At 45.1% G+C, this 20,856-nt stretch overlaps 1 protein-coding gene across 2 annotated transcripts in view; it reads left to right on the top strand.

The window, feature by feature from the left end:
• The window catches only part of LOC111138564 (CDK5 regulatory subunit associated protein 1 like 1), a 653,240-nt gene that overhangs the window by 617,606 nt on the left and 14,778 nt on the right, over positions 1–20,856 (top strand). For both annotated transcript variants that reach the window (XM_022490583.1, XM_022490584.1), the window contains exons 13-14: positions 3,946–4,029; positions 7,267–7,431. In XM_022490583.1, coding sequence (XP_022346291.1) covers positions 3,946–4,029; positions 7,267–7,431 — 249 coding nt within the window. The remainder of the gene's footprint in view (positions 1–3,945; positions 4,030–7,266; positions 7,432–20,856) is intronic.

Here is a 20,856-nt window from a genome sequence, read left to right as displayed (position 1 = left end):
TTCTGCCCGCGCCCCAGAGCAGAACACCATTCTGGCCCGGCCTCAGTTTCCTCTCTTTGAAACCTGAGATCGCCAAACCCGCTTCAGCTGCTCACTTCCTGGTCCGTTTATGGGACTCCTGCCTTTATTTCCAGACTTCATGGATAAATGAATAGATAACTAACCATAAGACCCCTTGTCACATCTTTCAAACAAGGCCTGGAAAACTGTACCAGGTGCGTTCTTTCGTATCCAGCTCTGTGAGATCATCAGTAATGCAGGATCCCGTGAAGCCTTTTTCCTACACTTTGCCTCACTTTGGGGACACAGTCTGTGACATGGAAGAAGAATGGTTTTACAAGACCATTTTTATCATTCATTTTTCATAAAACATCCTTTTTTGTTATTGTTTTATTTATTTAAGTATGCTCTGTGCCCAACGTAGGGCTCAAACTCACAACCCTGAGATCAAGAGTTGCATGCTCTACCGACTGAGACACCCCGGTGCCCTTCATGAAACCTCTTTTTAAAGCTAGATTAAAATAGACTAACTGAAGTTCTGCTTGCCCTGAGAAAAATAGCTTTCTCCACGGACATTTGAGGAATAAATGATGAAGTAAGCCTACCTTGTGTGAGCAGGACTGACCGCCACTTGGCAGGAGTCCTGACTTCTTCCACAAGGTCAGACTTCTCAAAAGGAAACTCAGTTTCCCCCTGAAATTCGTAACTTCCCATCCCAAGTTCCTACACCTTCCTACACCCAAAAATGTTGAGGAAGCTAAGTGAGCATTTTAGTTAACCAACTATAAATTATACACCTGTAAAACAAATCAGAAACAAAAGGGTTATCTTTCTAGGATTATAAAACAAGGGCTTTGTTGGGAAGATTTTGGTGGGCTTCTTGGGGTTCAGGTCTCTCGACAGCTTTTTGAAGGACTTTGTGGGTATTCGAGATCATGTTACTTTTAAGTGCAGCAAGAAAATAGCTGTGTGCTTGAAGCTTACATTGACTTCAGGGAAAGTGAACCTGGATTCAGAGTGCGTATTTCCTGCATCGGGAAGCTTGTGGGCGTACCCGTCCCAATCCTACCAATCTACCACAAAGGAGGACCTAGAACTTTGGAACTGAGAGGTGTTTTAAATATTATAACCCACTTCCTCTTCAGCCCGACTCTCCTTTTCCCATGTCCTGCTACTTCCTGACCTCTCCTTTTTGCAATGAGTAAATGTACTCACCTCTCTTTTATCTTAAAAATAATCTACTCAGACCCTGTGTCCTCCCATCTAACATCTGCTTCAAACAAGTAGTGGCTAGTGTTTTTAAGTAACCCTCCTTGAGACTCCTCTCTGCCAGGTTCTGCGGGCAGGCCACACCCCTGCTTTGACCATCCCTCCTCCCTCCAGGCATCCCCTTCCCTCCTGTCCTTGAATGTTCCAGCTGTCTTGACGCCAGCTCTAGACCTTTCTTTGGGTTCGTGATTCCACTGGCATCCTAATTTGTGCTACCAGTCACAATCTTTATGAAACACTTCATTGTCAACCTCTCACATATTCTTAGGAATTTGTCCATTTTTTAAATTTCCCCCCCCAAGTTCCACCTGAAACCTACCCCCTCCACCCCCACTCCTTAATGTCATGGGTGTTTTTAAGGTTACGGGAAATAGTCAATTCTCTTAAAGGTTGTTTCTGATAGTCACTTCATTGCAACTTCATTCTTTAAAAATATATACGTATATATCGAGAAGGGCATTTATTATTCATTTTAGTTAGTTTTTTAAGGGGATTGGAATAGATTACAGCAGCTTTTCATCCAAGTCCTGGCTTCCTCATGCTCATTTTTGCTTTGCGTCTTTCGAGGAACTTTAAGAGCCTCACTGGTGAGACAGGATGCATGACTAAGGGGACAGAAGAGGTGACAGGAAGATGTTTGCCACCGTAAATTACCACACATAGCCATTTCCCTGCATCCTTGTGGCAAATAACAGTTAAATACTCAACTGTAAATAGTTCTCTGGTGGTTGATCAGAAGCCCCGCCCTCTGCCATGCACGCGTAGCAAGTCTCCGCGACTCTGGGTCTGTGTGAGCTCACGTGGCTGTTACTCAGGTGAGCCAGGACAGCCCAGCAGTGCGGACTACAGCTGTCCACCTTCATTCAAACAAGAGGGAAGCAGCAGCTACCGTCTCAGGGGCTCAACAATCTCATATTGTTGCTAGATTCGTTTCCCGAAAACTTAATGTGAGATGAAGTGTAATTGCAGATTTCCTTAAGAACCATTGACAGATACTTAGCCTAAGTCATAAGCAACTCACACTGTGAAATGTGTACAAACATGCTAAGTTTTCCTCCAGAAGAATATACTTCAGTAAAAACCAATATTCATCAGTCTTGTTAAATAAACAGCCATTCCCATTCAGTGGAGAAGTTGGGGAGATGTTCTTTGGTTGCCACTCGATTTTCAAAAGGGGTGAATATGGCAGGAAAGTTCATTAGTTTTCAGGGAGTGAAGGAAGTGCCTGGTAAGTATCCTCCTAGAGACCTTACGACCTTTGGCTAAGGGGGCTACATTTTGAACAAGATAGTAAAAAAAGATAGTAAATTATGGTGTGTTTAGGTTTTGGCATCGTATGATGGAGAGGAGAGTTTGGTGTTTTGTTTTTAATTGTTAGGTGGTCTGTTTAGTGCAGCTGTGTTTACGTTTCCTAAACCCTAACTGCCCGACTATGGTAACAAGTCCTTACATATGAGAATAGGGACAGCTTTTTCTTTTTTTTTTTTTAAGATTTTATTTATTTATTTGACAGACAGAGATCACAAGTAGGCAGAGAGGCAGGCAGAGAGAGAGGAGGAAGCAGGCTCCCCGCCGAGCAGAGAGCCCGATGTGGGGCTCGATCCTAGGACCCTGAGATCATGACCCGAGCCGAAGGCAGAGGCTTCACCCACTGAGCCACCCAGGCGCCCCTAGGGATGGCTTTTTTGAAATCTTCTTGCCCATGTGCTTTGATACAGAGAGTTGTGTTTATCAAGCAGCGAAGGCAAAAATAATTCTAGGCACAATCATTCTGTGCAGCTAGTTGCTACTACATCAGACATTTTGACAACCTTGTTAGAAAGAAGTAATTGGTGCTTTAAATGTTGTACTTCACAGTGGACGAAACTTGGAAGTGGTAGAATGTTTTCGACTGGTCACATTTTTCAACCAATGTTTTGGTTGATTTAACTTCTTGGTTATTAAAGATGTGTGCTTAGACCGTAAATGTAGATCAATCCTGTAGAGAATTAACAGTCCCATATCTTTGCTGTCTTTCTTCCTAAAAGAAATAAAATAAAAAATAAAACATGAACATGGGGTTGTGGCTGTAACAAAGAAGAGGCGGTTGCTTATGAGAGAATAAACGTATTTAATAAGGAAATAGCCGTAGGAATTCATCAGTAATTGAAGAGTTATATGCAATGTGTGAAATGTTTAGATGCAGGGACTTAATGACTAGTTTTTGAGGCATTTTCTTTACTGTTACATCCCTCATAACTCAAATTAATGTTTATTACTACTCTTCCCCGTTGCCAAAATATTTTCATGAATTTGGATTAGAAGCAGCTTGTTCCGGCTTGTTTTGCAACGTTGCTTGGAGAAACCAAGTGATACTTAGAAGATTTTTGTGTGTGTTAGAGGCCTTAATTATCTTACTTATGTTGAAGGAGGAAGCTAAGTCTTGTTTCATAGTTATGTAAGAAAGTAAGATTTCATGCTAGGCTCATTTTATATTAGTGCATAGATAATAGCGTCTTTCAGGAAATTTGAATTCGTGGTTCTTCTATTAGCTGCTCAGTAACTAGCAACCCAGAATCCGCTTTAACTCCGAGAGGACACCGCTTACTGGGCCAGGACTGTCTAGGCTGGCACTTTTGTTTTGGATTCTCAGGCGTTTGCCCTTACCTTTCCTTTTCTCTCCCCTTCTCTCCACAGATTGGTGAAAGACAACAAGTGTTAGTGACCGAAGAGTCTTTTGATTCCAAGTTTTACGTTGCCCACAATCGATTCTACGAGCAGGTGAGCGACACTTCCGAGGCCTGATGCTTTCTCCGGAGTGAGAGAGGGCTGTGAAGCAAATCACCTTAAGCAAAAGGAACCGAAAGGAGGGGAGGGTTGTAGAGTCCTGTCATAGCAAGGGCATTTTAGAACATCGGGTCGGCTAGATGAACAGGGCCCTTATCTCTGTGGTTTCGTCCACAGAATGCCTCTGCAAAGGAGTAAGTGTGTTTTCGTCTTCAGTCGTCTTTGCCGGGACCAGCCGTGGGCTTTAGGAGGCGAGAACGGGTAGTCCTCGCTGCCGGAATTCCCACAGCCTGGCAGAGGAGAGGGGAAAGTTCTGTCCAGGGAACAGGAAGGATGTCTGCCACTTCGGCGGGGAAGGGCAGGGATTTCCTCCCGGGGCCCTGGCTCTCACTCAGGTGGTCAGTCGGTCGATTGTTTTTTTCAGTTCTGTTTAGTTGTAGGATTTTTGGTTTTTTGTTTTTTGTTTGTTTTTGTTTGTTTGTTTGTTTGTTTTAACTTCCACCTTGGTGAGAATGCTGGGGGCCAAGGGGAAAGAGTCCATTCTGTGGATTCAGCTCATGTGGCCAGCTCTGGAGACCAGCATGAAGATCAAACCAGCTTCACTGTGAGCATCGTCTTCACAGGCCGAGCCTGCCCACCGGCCAGCGGCCTTGCCCTCCCTTGTAAACTGGACCGGCTCGCCGCACTGCCGGCCCGCCCAGCTTCTCTCTCAACATTTGGGATTCCACTCCCCCAAGACGGGGAGCTGTTCAGAAGCAACTGAAGAATACAGAGTGCCTCCTTCAGGGGCCGTGGCCCTGGAAAAGGCCCAGGAAGAGAGGGGCTCTCCCCAATTCGACAGGAGACTCTCCATGGGCATAGGGATTTCGTAGGTCACTCCTGGACTCTGTTAATGGTTTTTTGTTTTGTTTTGTTTTGTTTGAGATTTTATTTATTTGAGAGAGAGCACCAGCAGGGGGAGGAGCAGAAGGAGGGGGAGGAACAGACTCCCCGCCGAGCCGGGAGCCCATTGGGAGAACTTGATCCCAGAGCCCTGGGACCATGACCTGAGCCAAAAGCAGACACTTAACCGACTGAGCCACCCAGGCGTCCGACTATTAACTTTTCTTAATACCAAATGTGTTTTCCTACTTTTTGTTCCTTTCTCGTTAAATAAGAAGTGAATTTTTTTTTCCCCTGTGGGTCGTGGCTGAAATTAGAGTGTGGGAAGCCTCTTCAGGCTAGGTGGGTGAGTCAGGGGAGGGGGGGCAAGGGAAACCCCCCACCCTTGTCAGAAAGCAGGGAAGCCGTAGTCGAAGAGACCTCCCATGCTGATGCTTCCCAGGGAGTAACCCCAAACTGGGCCCTGAGTCCTCAGGAAATGCGGGAGGAACTTTTCCAGGCCCAGACTAAACGTGCCCTGTTCCATACCCGGCAGAAACGACAGCGGAGGAAGGGTTCCCAGCACTCGATGCCGGAGCCGAGTTTCTTCCCCATTTTCCATCTCATTAGTTGGCTCCCAAGAGCCATTTTCCTATTCAGGCCAACCTGCTCGGCCCTGGGGAGGAACTCGATTGTATTTTGGTCGCCTCTTCCCTCTCTTTTCTCTGCCATCTGGGTTTCTGCCTCAGCAGGAAACTTTTTTCCCCTTCATTTTAAAGGCAATGGCATGCCTCATTAGCTGTTTCCTCCAATTTAAAGCAGCCGGGCTTTTTCCAATTATTACAACTGGAGGGGGAAAATAACACTGAGCCCTTCATTCAGATCAAGGCAGCAGATCAAGGAGAGTTATTTCTCCCCAGAATGGTACCACATCTCCCAGGGACAGTTTACTCTAGAGATTTTCTTGTTTTATAAAAAACCGATTTAAAGGGGCTTTCATATTCTGATACTAAAGCTCTTTGAGTTCATGTGCTTGCTGTGAGTAATTCAGCGCCCAGGTGACCTTTTTCCTCTCCTTTGATGAGGCCGTGGACTCAGTGGTCATAAAAAGAATCAAACCCAGAAAGACCCAGATCCCGCTTCGCCTCCCAGAGAAGTCGGCCGTGGAACCCTGGCTCGCCTCCAGCTTGTCTGTCTCTACAGCGAAGCGTATCAAAGATGTCAGAGGAATGATTTTTCTAAATAAGATGAGCTCCAGAAGTGGAGATGGTATCTAGAAATGACAGTATTACTGGGTTGGAATGAGTCTGTTTGTTTTGGATTCTGACTTGAAAAGCCTGGCAAGCGGCTGAGGTCCCGACACAGAAACGTGAGGGAGACACGCTGTGTGCAAACCTCCTCCGGGTCCCCAAGGAGGGGAACGTTTGCTCGAGGTAAACAAGTGCTTCTGTTAGAAATCTCGAGCGGAGAGAGACCGTCTGACAGTTCCCTGTGAACTAGCCAAAGGAGCCTTCAGAGCCACCGATCGTCTGGGGAGGTAGAAGGAACCAACGTGCCCGTCCCAGGACAGAGCGAGAGATGGGAATGGGGGCTGTTAGTCAGAGGAGACATTTAGCTCCAACACCAACATTTGGGCCATTAAAAAGGGGCTTTTAAATGTTCTTCTGCTCCCTGCCCCCCCAAATCACACACCCATGCTCTCTCTCTCTCTCTCTCTCTCTCACACACACACACACACACACACACACACACACATGCTCATGCACACACGAACATGCGGGCCTTTATCTGAAGTGTCTATTCAGACCATGATTCTGACAGCTGACTTGGCAGGTATGGAAAGTATAAGGCTTTCATCAGTTTGTCTCCATTTTCCTCATTGCACGGGACGGCCAAGAGAAGCATATCAAAGGCCTGTCCAAAAGCGACTGGCTTGATTGCTGGGGGCTCTCCTGGGTTGCCTGCCACATGCCTGAAGACAGCAGGCATCCCGAGGAAGGAGCATTGTCTCCAGCCCGTGGCTCCTCCCACACACGCCTTCCTTGCCTACAGGATCTCCAGATCCTTGAGCAGCTGGAAGATGGAGCCTACTCGGGATAGGATCTCAGGACAGAGAGAAGATGCGAGGAGGCAACCAGGGATGTCCGAATAAAGGATGGACTGCGGTGGATAGTCATACATCAGTGTGGGTTCATTCATTGTGACAAACGTCCCGTACTCGTGGTAGGATGTTCGTAATAGGAAAATAGGGGTCTGAGGTATCCGGGACTCCTCTGCTTCCTTTGCAGTCATCCTATAAATCTAAAAACAGTGCTCTAAAATGGCAAGTTTATTTTGTTAAAATTAAGACTTGTGAATTTTTCTTTAAAGGTCTTAGTGCCAAAGAACCCCACATTCATGGGGAAAATGATCGAAGTGGACATTTACGAATCAGGCAAACACTTCATGAAAGGGCAGCCAGTATCAGACGCCAAAGTATACACGCCATCCATCAGCAAACCATTAGCAAAGGGAGAAGTCTCAGGTTTAACAGAGGTGAGTAAAAGATGCTTTTCTCTCTACCTTGCCGGTAAAACAGCGGCTGCAGAAGCACAGAGATTCCAGACCGTGTTTCTGTTATCATTTCTAGTTCCCTCTTTATGTATGCATGAGGCTTTAATCCTTCCTGACAGACTGAACTCTGAATTAGAAAGATGCGGTTTTGCTGATGCCTTTAGCTTTGCTGCTCCTCCTGGAAAGGGAATGAGCCCTTCCTACTTCTAGGCCAGCCGTGGAGAGCAAAAGGCATCATTTTCAGGTGGAAGATGGAACGCAGATCATCTGATCCAGGGCATTTCTGTGTCAGGAGATCCTGAATGGAAGGGGGTGAGGAGAGGAAGGTTTTCTTGCTTTACGAAGCTGTTGATAATACAGTAAGAGCCTGCAGTTAAACAGGCACTAAAGCGTGTCGGTGTGTGTGGTGTGAGTGCCTCTCTCCAGGCTGTTTGTTGAATATCTGCTTTAGTCATGTGGAGTGAAAATTAAACAATTTTTTTTCCTTTCTATAAAAAAGTAACCTGACCCCTCTTTTATACCTTGGTGCAAATCTGGCTGTTTGCCAGTCTCCCTCTTACATTTCATTGAGCTACAGTTGTAAAAGCTGATGGGGTGTGAAATGAAAATGTGTATCACATTTCTAAGCATCATTTGATGTCCTTTCTCCAACACAATTGTTAAGCACTCCACAAAAAAGTGTGCAGCCATGACTTTGCGTACGGAAAAATGAGAAGCGATATTTATCTGGCCATCGAGTTCCACGATTGTTTGAATGTGTGTATTATCTTTCCCCTCAAAATAAACTGCCCGGGCATGTTAATTAAGCATCGAGCGTAGCGACAAAGAGGGTGCCGTTATCTGTGTTCTCACTCACTGTGGTGATGGACTCTGGGGTGCAAACATGAGTGACGCCTCTCGTGAGCCTGACAGGGGCACGTGAAGAATCAGTGCGCACGGCCTTCGGACTGATACATGGAGTGATGCAGGCTCGCCTTCGCCCAGGCCCTGCCAACTGTGTGTCGTCCCGCTCAGCCAGGAGTGAGCTCTAGTACTTGATAAGCGTAGCCATTAACGGTTGCTGTTGCTTCAAAAAAAAAAAAAGTCCTAGGGATTTGGGATGGATGACCAGGAAGGAACACTAGAATCCAGAATTTAAATTCTCTTGCTTAAAGATTTGGCTTCTGATGTGTTAGCTAATCCTTGAGAGATTTTTCAAGGAAGTGGGCTTTTTGTTGTTGTTGTTTGTTTGTTTTTCTACAGAGTATGTATTACAAGGTTGACTTGAAATAGCCACAGTGAAAAGGATTTCACAGCAAATGGCAGTGGTGGGCAAATGATTGTTTAATTCCTTTGATGTAGGTCTATTGAAAAGGATAACGTTTTGAAACATTATCCTCAACGAAGAAAAGCAATACCCTTTTGTTAGTTCCTTGACTGTCGTGTTATCTGCTACAAGGACAGCACCATTTAAACTCTGGGGGGCAGCCTCCTCCTGTCCCCCTTCCTCCCTCCCTCCAGCCTGGAAAACGCGTTGTCATCTGTTCAGCCAACAGACCTTCTCTGCATGGGACTATCCTGGATCCTGGATGAGATGAGGAAAAGTCACTTGTGTGTTGGCCCTCCTCGGTTTCTAGGAAGGGGCAGGGCCACACTCACGAAGCCAAAGGGTTAGGACTTTCGAGGGAAAATCAGGCCAGGCTTCCATCACCGTTTGTGACTTCCTGTATGTTAGTACTGAGCGTGACCTTACGCTTCATTACTTGTCAGCTTTTAAAGATACGCCAGGCTCAGGGTCAAAAAGCCTTCTTCAGTCAATGTGTCCTGATGTTAGAAATGTTTTTGCTGATGACACAAGCCAAAATAAATTAAGCAGGAGGAGAACAGCTTGTCCCACTTTTATAGAGTAGAGAGTGGGTAGAGGTTTAATCACGTCCCAGACTCTTTAAGCTCTTTGAGCACCGGTAAAGGTTCTGGAACTCTTGAATGACAGAACCAGCCTGCTTCCTCTGTGGATGAAGCATGACCTTGGGGTCCAACAGACCTGAGTTTGCATCTGGACTTGCCAGTTTCCCCTAACCATGCAACTGCCAGGCTTCATTTGGTCTTCATTTTAATGGGAAGACTAACGTCTCACTCACAGGGTCATTGAAAGGAGTCCCTTTGGTAGTGTCTGTAAGCCAACTAATACTGTTCCTGGGACATAGCGACCAGCTGCCAAAGGTCCCTTTCCCATAAATCTAGTTGCATCTAGAAAGAGCAAACCCTGAAGATGACCTGGTACTAATCATTGTTGTTGTGTTTCGTTGTTTTAGCCCTCATCATGCAGTACACGCTGTGTAAGGGTAAGCGAGGGGAGTGGATTTCTATATACGATCGTCTGTTTAGGACCAGAGGACCCATCCCATTGGAATGTGTTTCTGCATGTTGTAGGTTTTTCCTTAGTGTGTCTTGAACAGCGACCTCCCCTGTACACTTTGTAAAGACATCTGAAAAGGTCAAATCCTCTAAAGCAAAATATTGTGTTAAGAAATTATTGGCCGAAGTAAATGCATTTATCCTCATTGAGAATTTTATGATTATTCTCTAAGTATTTAGCCCGATGCTCCTTGAGAGTTATTTTGTCCCCCTTTAGGTCCTGTTGGCGTCTTCTGATAAAAGTAGTGAGAAGTAGAACAGACTGGGGAAAGGAGCGCAACCTAGGTGGGCATCGTGGGATCCAGATTATAGCATTCTGGCATTTGTGGTAACAGACTTTGTGACCGTTTGTGTATCACTTAGGTTCCCTGGACCTCAGTTGTCTCTGGGATTCTGTGATTGAAATATTCTGTTTGACAAAAATGGATTGACTGCCTACCCTGTGGCAGGGCGTTGAATTCTATAAATATTAATAAACATCAGGCCTTGTTATTTTCAGGTTATAAGTGAGTGCCCACAACAGGATAGAAAAGGCGAGCAATAATAAAGTCAAAGGTTACTGTCCTCTACGAAATTATGTGCTAGGAAACAGCGTATGGTAACATCTTTCATGATTATTCCCATCTTTCCTTTCAGTTTGGTTAAAGGAATAGAGAATTAGAAAGAGAGGGTGATAGGAAAGAAGCAAAATTGGTCTGAATATTTTTAAGGAATACGGAAGCAAACAGCTACCTATAAGCTAATGGGGAACATTTCTGAGTAAGTATCATTTTAAGGATAGTTAATTTCAAAAAAAGGTTATATAATAATTAAACAGGGGAAAGCATCATGGAATTCAAAGGACAGCTATAAATCAAAGAAAGGGGAGATCATGAACTTTTATATGGAAAGTATCAGGGGGCTTTGTTCTTAGGAGGAAGCAAGGGACACATACGTTTTCATAGATGTTCTTGGATAATAATTCTCATGTGTGGTCTCCAGACTTGCATCATCGGCAAATCTGGGAACTTGTTAAAAAGGCGAATTCTCGGGCTTCAAACTGGACCTGAATCGGAAACTCTGAGAGCAAGGCCCAGTAACCTGTTTTCTTAATAAGCTCTCTGGGTAATACTGGTGCCTGCTCAAGTTTGAAAACGACTCTTCTAAGAAAATGATTCTCAAGTGGGAAAGAGTGTTTGCTATTTATAAAAGCAGTTTTAATATTGTAATGTAATAAGGCCAAATTTCCACACTTCGAACTTCAGAAAGCGTGGGACTGCATCCCCCTGGATGGTGAAGACTGTCTCATCTGCGTATTAATAATTCTCCTGAAGTGGGTTGTAGAAATGATTGTGGGGACATGCAAACCTGCCTATGGGGAGGGGATACTTAGGGGGAAGGGCCAGAGACATGGGAACCCTGAGAAAAAGCACAAGTTTTAAGGTGTTGAAGAGCGGTGATATTTTTGCCACACTCCCTCATAGAGCCCAAGTGTGTCGTAACGTATCCTGTTCAGTGCGATGATCGTTTTACACAGTTGAAGTTTCCTCAGAAAATTGCCATGCCATCCAGTCATGCCACCTGAAGAAAACCCGTGGGGAAACAGTGCCTACTGCACCAGATTTGTGACCACCTGATAATATGAAAAATTACCCAAGAGTCGTCATCGAGGAGTTGTTTTGTTTTAACTCAGTTATGGAAAATTTGTACTGTAGCAAATTTCAAGCATAATACATCTCACATACCTGTCACCCACCTTTAACATGTGTAACTTCTTTTCTTCCACACTGAAAATCCCAGGTCCTCGTCACCTTGCGTAAGTACTCATGGGCTGTGTCCTGTGCTACTCACATAACTGTCCACGAATAACCGTACTAGCGCCATCACCTACAGTGTGACTCCTGAGCGCGGAGCTGAGTTGAGGTGGCGGTGGTGGGGAGGTGGTTTTACAGGTGTTTTTGTTGCTGGGTATTTCCCTCAAGGGATGTACGGGCAGAGGCTGGTTTTCAAGTGAGCCGAAATCATTCCTCTCTGTACGGCTGTACCAGCCAGTGACTACTCTGCTAGGAACATTTGTTCCACTTTATTTTCAAATTTGGGGGGAATTTAAAAAATTTAGTTTTGTTTCAAAATCATGTAAAATATTTAGCAAAATCAAATCTACGGAAGTATGTTCTGAGAAGTTCACCTTCTGTCTTCTCCACCCTGTGTCTTCTCTTACCTATTTAAGGAATTTTGTTTGCTTTAGTTTTTGGCTTATTCTTCCGAGGGTTTGCTTTAACAATATAAACACATACATGTACATGTTTTTTGCCACCTCCGTCCTAGATAAATTGTAGACACTTTTGCTGTTTTTCACAGTGTATCTTGACAGCTACTGCCTAGCAGTATATGAAAATTCAGTGGATGTTTACACTGATTTTTGTTAGGCTCTTCAGCAGAGTACATGAGAGTCTGTGTTATTCTTGTCTCTAAGTTGAATACTATTACCCTGTACGAAACCCAGCGTCTTCTCGGTCAAAGAAGAGAGAGGCGGGATGACCTCAAAGTACTTAGGTAGCCAGAGAAACAGCAGACCGGTCAGAGGTGAGGAGTGGTTCGGTAATGATCCTCACCAACATGTGGTGTTTTCTTGGGTTTCGGGAGCGGCCATCCTGAAGGGTGTGAGGTCAGGCCCAGGTTTTTCAGCCCAGGCTCATACCACCTTTCCCTTTGGAGTTGCAAGAGTCTTACCGATGACTTCACAGCTTTAGTTGTCTTCTGCATACCACTGCGGGCTTGTGCCGGATGCAGAGAAAAAATGAGGAGAAAATGGACGGTATTAACTGTCTTTTCTGCGTTCTGTGGAAAGTGGTATTCGCGTCACCAGCCTGTGTTAGGAAGACAGGAGAGTATGAACACTACCCCTGCTTGATCAAAGCTAACTAGTTTTACTCCTGATGCTCTTTCCTCTCTTGTGGCCCATGTTCTAACAAATCACTTGAATCCTACCATCTCTGAGATCGATACTTAGGAAGTCAAAGCCATTTTGTGCCTGAATCGGAAGAAAATTCTCTGATTCCAAACTTAAGTAGTGAGTTTTATTGCAAAGTTTTTCTCTTTTTGAGTTTATTCCTAGTAGGAAAGGATTGCTTTAAATAAGGAAGAGGTGGTGGTGGGGTGGGGGGTGGTGATTTATGGAAGAAGCTCGAGATTTGGAGTCTCTCGTGTTTGGGTTCAGATCGGAATTACACGCTTCTCTGCTCCTGTACAACTTCCTTAAATCACAGTTTCTTCATTTGTAAAATGGACACAATCAAGCCACAGAGGATTAAATTAGATAATGTGGACAGAGTGCCTGGTGTATCACAGGTGTGTTAATATTTGATAAAGGTAAGTGTACTTTTAAAAATCAGTGATTTCCTGGGTCTTAATTTTTTTTTTTTAACGTCAGTGTTTTTTTAAAAGGTACTTTGCTTCCATTGGCTTTCACTCTACAGTACTGTACAGCAGTTAAGAACACTGATGCTGGATTCTGAACACGCGTGTCTGAATCTTTGTTTCACCACTTACAAGGAGTATGACCTTGGGTAAACTCCTCTTCCTCTCTCCACCGCCTTTCTCTCCTCCATAAACATGGATAATAGTACCTGCTTCATGGGACTACGGGGAAATGGCTTAACAGTCAATAAAGGTTGGCCCCTCTTAATGTTATCGTTATTAATTTGTGATACATTCCACACAGTGACGCAGAGACGGTAAAAATTGCCCAACCTTTGATCATTTCAAAAGTTGTCATTGGGACACCCAGGTGGCACAGTCAGTTGAGCGTCCGACTCTTGGCTCAGGTCATGATCTCAGGGTCGAGAGATCGGGCCCCTCATCAGGCTCTGTGCTCTGTGCGGAGTGTGCTTAAGACTCTCTCTCCCTTTCCCTCTATCCCCCCGCCCTGGGAGTGCTCTCTCTCTGTCAAATAAATCGTAACAACAACAACAAAGATAGTTGCAATCATCAGCCGTCGATTTCCTACAAAATGGCGGATGAAAACAGACGAACTTGGCAGCCCCTCCACATAATGAGAAAAACCGATAAGCAGAAAGAGGCCCCACAGCAATTTCAGAGCTCAGGTGTTCTTCATGACGGATGTTTCTTTCTCTTTATGTGTCTTTCTAATGGCAACTGTTCTAGAACGGAGAGCTGGACCTACCATTCCGTTTCTCAGACGCAATGGGAAGGTTGCCCCCAGGGTTCCTGGCTGCCACCTGTTTCTCATCCGTTAAGACTTTGATCCCAGTAATGGATTCGCTTGAGCAGTTAGATGGCTCAGCACCAGCACAGCCGACTGCCCGTGGAAAGGAAGCAGGAGTTTTTAAAGGGTGGCACGGTTTGCCTTCATTCCCAAAGGGCCAGCAGGATATTCAGGTGGACTGAGTTTTATGTACAAACCATACTATATTTTCAGAGCTCTGACCCTTACAAAAGCACCGTAAAACTGCTTTCCTCTCCATCTAACATTCATTTCCAAAACCACTGAAGTGAAAGGGTCTATTAGTTCAGGGCCAGATTTGAAAGCACATGAAAACTGCGTTCACAAGGTTAAGAAATGGCTTAATAATTAAGTTAAAACAGTTGAAAGTGGATCTAATTTCAAACAGATCAGCTAACCGTGTTAGAAGCAAATGAGGGTGTGTTCCTTCCTATTTTCCTTCCAGCCCTGAGATATTGGCTCCAACCCCATGCGGTTTTTCTCATTCCTCTTTTTTTTTTCTTTTTAAACTTGATATAAGATTGACTTCTTCATCGCCCATATGTTAAATTGGTGTCACCCACCGTGAAAACACAGTACACTGGCTATTAAGTCCATTTCGTTCATGCCACACCCATCAGTGTCTTCTGCCCGCCCGTTAGGACGTGGTTGGGTGTCGCTGTCTCGATACGTAGATTTTATTCCGTGCTGCTGAGCTGTGTATTTTATTGGCATTACAGCTGAACTCGTCGTTGTGATTATGTCAGCTCAGGATGCGCTTGGTGTGTCTGCTGTACCTTCGTGTACCTGTTTGTTCACCATCCAGAGTACCACCTGAGTGTCCCGCTGCTCAGCAGTCTGCTCTCACGCCTCTTGCATCAACACTTGTGCAACCACTGACGATAATTTCCTCCTCCTGAGGCCTGTGCTGGGGCATGGGGAGGGTAACTGCATGCATCACGGAAAGAATTGTGCCTTCATAGCAATAATGGCTCCCAGTCAGTGACCCTCTCCTGTGTGTGTGGCATGAAGTTTACCGATGCTACCTTTTTACCCATGTTCCCTCACTGTATTCCTGTAGCCTCGGCCACGGCAGCTGAACACAGGAGCGCTGCTATGCTTGCTCAGCAAGAGGCATCGGAGGGAGGGCTGGGGCGGGTGCTGCCCCTCCCTCTGGACCTGTCGTCCGTCCATACTGCAGGAGGGAGTAGAAGGCACAGCGAGCTTGCAGTCAGAGGCAGAGGCAGATGCCCAGAGCAAGGAAGGAAAGAGACTAGGCCCCCTGACACTGGATTGTTCACACATGCGCCATGTGCCTGATGCTGGCATCTTATGGTGGGTTTCAGCGTTTACCAACTTTAATGTTATCGACGCACCGGCCCACATGTTGGCAATACAAATAACAAACAGCATCCTGGCCTTTGAGGAGGTTTTAGTCTGGGTGTGGTTCTGGTAATACTCTTCTTCCATCGGGACCCTGGTAGGCCAGGGAGGGGGTCTTATGTATGTACACCAGCTGCCCTGGGCAACATAATGGCTCTGGGGGTGAAAGTTTTATGGGTGATTTTTACCAAGTCTAGAATGAATTCATTAAGAACAAAAGGTATTCTTCATCATAAAAGCACCAAATAGAAAAAGCTTTCTTAGGAAAACCAAAGTGGTATCTCAGCAACACCCGAACATGAAAGGTCAGCTAGGCCCAGTCTCTTGTCCCCACCAACTGGGAGCTGGGAGACTCCAGGAGAGGAGTATCTGCTGTGATGATTTGAACTCGTGTGTCCTGAACTGCACTTTGATGCTCTCACTTTGGCTATGTTACGCTTCCTCCATCAGCTAGCACAGCATGGCCATGTCTCAGTTTGCCTGGGACAGTCTTGCTTTATACCTGTTGTCCTGATGTAACTGATCATGGTGCCCCTCTCTTTACTCCCCACCGTGTTCTGGTTCAGAAGATGAATCACGCGGCCATCCCGTCAATTTCTAAAGTGGACCCAGCACTTTGCTAAGCACTGCTTGGGACGCAGAAGTCTAGGACGTGGTCCTTGCCCTCAGGGAGAGGAAAGTCTAGTGGGGAAGAGGAGATCTGTATGTTTGAAACAAAATATGTAATATAGCAAGTGCTCAATAAGAAATTGGAAGCTAGGAAGCCTCTCAAGGTTGGAGGTATTGGGGGATGTGTGGGTCAGGGTTCTTTGCAAACAACAGAAAAATGTTCATCTAGTTTAAACAGAAAGGGGGGATACAGTTCACAGAGTTGTGGGAGGGGCTGGCACGTAGATGCTGCTGGAACGACAACACCCAGAACCACACAGAAGGTGCCAGTAAGAAGTCTTCCCTGGCCCCACCCTGTACCTCAATGGCAGAGTTCCCACGCCCATCCTCCTCCTCACAGAGCCCGCTCCACAGTCCATCCCTCCCGGCATGGCCACTGGGTGTGGAACCTGGCTCTCAAGCCTGCGTCCAGGGACGAAGGAGAAGGGGAGATGGTCCCCAGAGTCTGTAGTGATAAGAATCCTCCACGTGGAGACCCAGTGGTGTGAAGAGGCTGTTGGAACAGTTTCCCCTGCAGGGGTTGTCATGGATGTGCTGGGCTTAGAACTGGACTTTGAGGGTGGAAAGGACCAAGGCAGCAAGTGAAGAAGATTTTTCTCAGTGTGAAAGGAACACAAGTCAAGGGACAGAAAACACAGGAATGCAGCTGGCCTTATGTGGGCATCTGTACTCAGATGCGGGCAGGTGGGAGGCGGTGGGAAATGATGTCCCCTGGGAAGGGGGAGACCTCTGGGTTTTGAAGGCAAATAGCACGAGACAGAAGTTGGGCTTTGCTACAGGAACACATAAACTCCAGAACCTCGGGCTTCATCCTGCATACACTGCCACACATCGAGAACCTCGTGGGGGGCCGTTGGGAATCAGGGACAGTCCATTCCACGCAGTCCCTCAGGGACCCAGGCTGATGGCAAGCAGAGGTTTGCTGGAGAGCCAGGCTCTTCCATCCCTCAGCGCCGGAGTGGTTGATGACATTTCTGTTCATGACAATTGACCAGAATATTCGCATGGCCCCACCTACTTCAAGGGTTTGGGAAATACATACTTATGAATAAGTAGGGAGAAGATACAAGCAAATGCTCGAAGTGCCTGCCATGGCCGGTTGGAAAGTCTTTGAGCACCAGCAGAACTGTGAAAATCATCTGTGGGAAGAAAAACTGAGGAGCACTGGGCCACCCTGTCTGTCTTGCTCACTACCAGCCCTCAGGCCCAGCACAGCGGCTGGCTCGTAGCTGGCACGTGGCACATGTTTGTTGAATGAACTTGGCTCTCGGTGACATGCAGGATGGAATGGAGAGTTTCTCCACCACAGGCAGGGAAGTTGAGAATAAATCTATAACTGCAACTTGGGATGTTAGTATATTCTTCAAGGACTAAAAAAGAAAAATTATAGTCAAACTACAGAACCTATTCTTGGAAGTCATTCGACACCCTGATAAGCACATTGCAAAAGCCCCTTTTTAAGTTGATAATAATCTTGCAAATTTAAGTTCTTTTCGTGGAAACTGTAAGGATGAGTACTTTAGAGCTGGGATGCTTCTAACCATAAATTTGTGTTTTCTTCCCTTTTCCTTCCTAAAGATGAATCTGACAGCCTGTTTCTCCCGTCATGCTCAGAGGACTAACTTTGAGATGTGCCTCAAATAATAGAACTACGGATATTTCTGTTTTTCTAACGTAGTTTACAGCGTTTTAAATGTAAAGGGTTTTGGAGAAATAAATTTTCTCCCGCCCCTCTGTCTCCCCAGTGCAATTCTATAAAATTATTGAGAAACATAAATATTCAAGCCATATGTCAAGTCAGCAGTTATCTGGTAGGACGTCCACCTATAAAAATGGGATGCAGTGGGGCGCCTGGATGATTCAGTGGGTTAAAGCCTCTGCCTCCGGCTCAGGTCATGATCCCAGGGTCATGGGATCAAGCCCCGCATCAGGCTCTCTGCTCAGTGGGGAGCCTGCTTCCATTCCTCTCTCTCTGCCTGCCTCTCTGCCTACTTGTGATCTCTGCCTGTCAAATAAATAAATAAATAAAATCTTTAAAAAAAAAAACAAAAAACGGGATGCAGTGCCCTCCAGATTTGCCCCTGCTTGAGACAGGACCACAAAAGCAAAGAACCATGGCAGACATACTTTATCAGGATTAGCATTTTCCTTCCAGAAGCTTCTGGCTCCCAAGGCTTCTCTCTTGCAGACATCCGTTCTGAAAGATGGAGTATGTCTTAAGCACACCAGCTGTGGAGTCGTCCTGTGTGGATTTGGACTTCTGGCTCTGTTCCTTATTAACTGTGTGGTCCTCAGCTGATCACTTACCCTCTCTGGTGTGTTTCCTCTTGCATAAATTGGGGGTAATAGAATCTATCTGACGGTGGTTTTGACGAATGAGGTGATGTGTGGGAAGCACTCAGAGCATTACCTGACACATAGGAACAGATCAATGGTGTGAAGTTGGGGCCATGGTGATAGCAGAGATTTCTCTGGGCCCAAATAATCAGGGTGCTAATGGTATTGTGTCCATGGGCATGGGTTATGTTTTGCCCGAATCTCATACATACCATGAGAAGAGGACTTGGTCATTGTTTTTTCAGGTACATGGATCACCAGCAAGAGCATTTGTAAAGTCCAGTTGCCTAAAATAAATAATCATGATCATGATTTAAGTTCCCCCTTTTCACTGACTTTGAGTAGCTGTTCCTTTTCTCTGATCCCTTCAGATGAGGTCCATTCTTCTGAAAATCACCGAACATCGATGGTACAAGATAGTGTTATTTGCCACAGATCTGTTTCTTGTAGATATTCTTGTAGGAGGTAATTTCCTCTTCTGTGTTGTACTATATTATCTGAAAATAAACACAATCTGCCTAATTGGTCTCCCTGTTTCTACCCTCTATAGAAATCAGATCGTGTCTCCCTTATGTTTAAAACCATCAAGGATTCCATATGACCCAGCATATGTACCCAAAAACTGAAAGCAGTCACTTGAGCCAATAGTGGTATACCAGTATTCGTAGCAGCGCTATTCACAATAATCAAAAAGGGGAAAGAACCCAAGTGTCAATCAGCAAATGAATGGATACACAAAATGTGATATATAAATGGAATTGGACTCATCCATAAGAAGAAGCGAATTTCTGACACGTACCACCATGTGAACCTTGAAAACATGCTAAGTGAAATAAGCCAGGCACAAAAGGAGAACTATCATATGTTTCCACTTACATGAAAGATCTAGAATAGGCAAATTTTACAGAAGCAGAGAGTAGATTAGAGATTATACGGGGCTAGAGGTAGAGATGGGGAGCTATTTCTTATTGGTTACAGTCTCTGGGATGATGAAAAAGTTTTAGGAATAGTGGTGATGGTTGTACAATGTGGCGACTATAATTAATGCCACTGAATTGTGCACTTGAGAATGATTAAAATAGTGAATTTTATGTTATATATATCTTACCATAATAAATTTTTTTTTTCATGTTGAGTTTCCTTATGCTCACAGTGGAAACAAAAGTCCCAACCTGTAAGGCCTAGTATGTTGGCCCCGTCATTGTCCCTCTGACATCATCATTGACCTTTCTAGCCCTTGAGTGTGCTGGACCAGCCACACTGGTCTCTGTGCTGCTCCTTGAATGGAACACACCAGTGTCACTCCCACCCGCCAGTCCCTCTGCTTGGAACCTGCCTCTTTTAGATGCCTGTGTGACACATCTGTCATCTCCTTCATTCATCTGCTGAAATTCCGCCTTATCAGTGAGTCCTTCCGGAGTAGGTCTCTATAAAACAGCCACCCCTAGCACAACCTAGAACCCCTCCCCCATCCTTACTCCATTTTTCTCTGTGGAAAATCTCCCAGTCAGACACAACACATACTTCTGTGTTTCTTTGCCTCCAGTGACTAAAATGGAAAAAACATAAGTGCGGGGATATTTTGCTTCATTCCTTTCTTTGTCTTTAATGTCTAGTGGCTGGCAGGGCAGAGCAAATCTTTAGGAAATGTCTGCTGAGTGAATAAATGAGTGTATTTGTGTTGGAGATGGAGAGAGAGAAAGAGAGAAGGATGGATGGATAGACACGTAGATAGATAAATGGATAGCTGTCCCTTACCAAAAAGGATTGTAGGACCAACTATCTGGCCACCTTATGTATCAGTTAACTATCACCACCCTAAGTGCCTCATGATGCAACCACAAAGCTTAGAGCAAGCCAGCTAATCTCAGCTGTTGGATGGCTTTGCCTTTGGACAGCCCAGTGTCTGTGAATTGGTGTCTCATTGTTTTTAACTTGGGTCTCTTTAATTACACACGAGGTCGGCATATGCACATACATTTGTTAGATTCCTTTGAGATATTTATTTAGATCTCGTCTCTGCTCAAGAGTCTGTGTAAGTCTGTTGCCCATTTTCTTCTGTTGAGTTGATACCTTTTTGATTTTTAGAATTTCTTCACACTATAATAATCTACAGTCCGCTGTATGTGAAGCGCGTGTCTTCTCTCCGTTCGTGGCTTGTCTTTTACCCTCTCATTGGTGCCTTAGAACTTCATGTATTTTTGTGATTTTAGAATGGTTTCCCTGCCTTGTGGGTTAGAAAGGTTTTTCTGCCCATATTACCTAAAATTTTTCCAGTTCTGCCTTTCCCAGGTAAATAATCAACGTACCTGGAATTCATTTTTAAGGATGGTGGGTAGGGATCAAATTTCATTGTTTTTGTGTGTATAATGAATTGTTCCAGAAAATTTTATTGAAAGGCCATCTTTCCTAGTGGC

Source organism: Enhydra lutris, unplaced genomic scaffold (assembly GCF_002288905.1).
Source record: "Enhydra lutris kenyoni isolate GAN:26980312 unplaced genomic scaffold, ASM228890v2 scaffoldscaffold93, whole genome shotgun sequence".
Taxonomy (NCBI): domain Eukaryota; kingdom Metazoa; phylum Chordata; class Mammalia; order Carnivora; family Mustelidae; genus Enhydra; species Enhydra lutris.
Note: the sequence above shows the minus strand (reverse complement) of the source record. Positions and strands in the feature narration are given on the sequence as shown.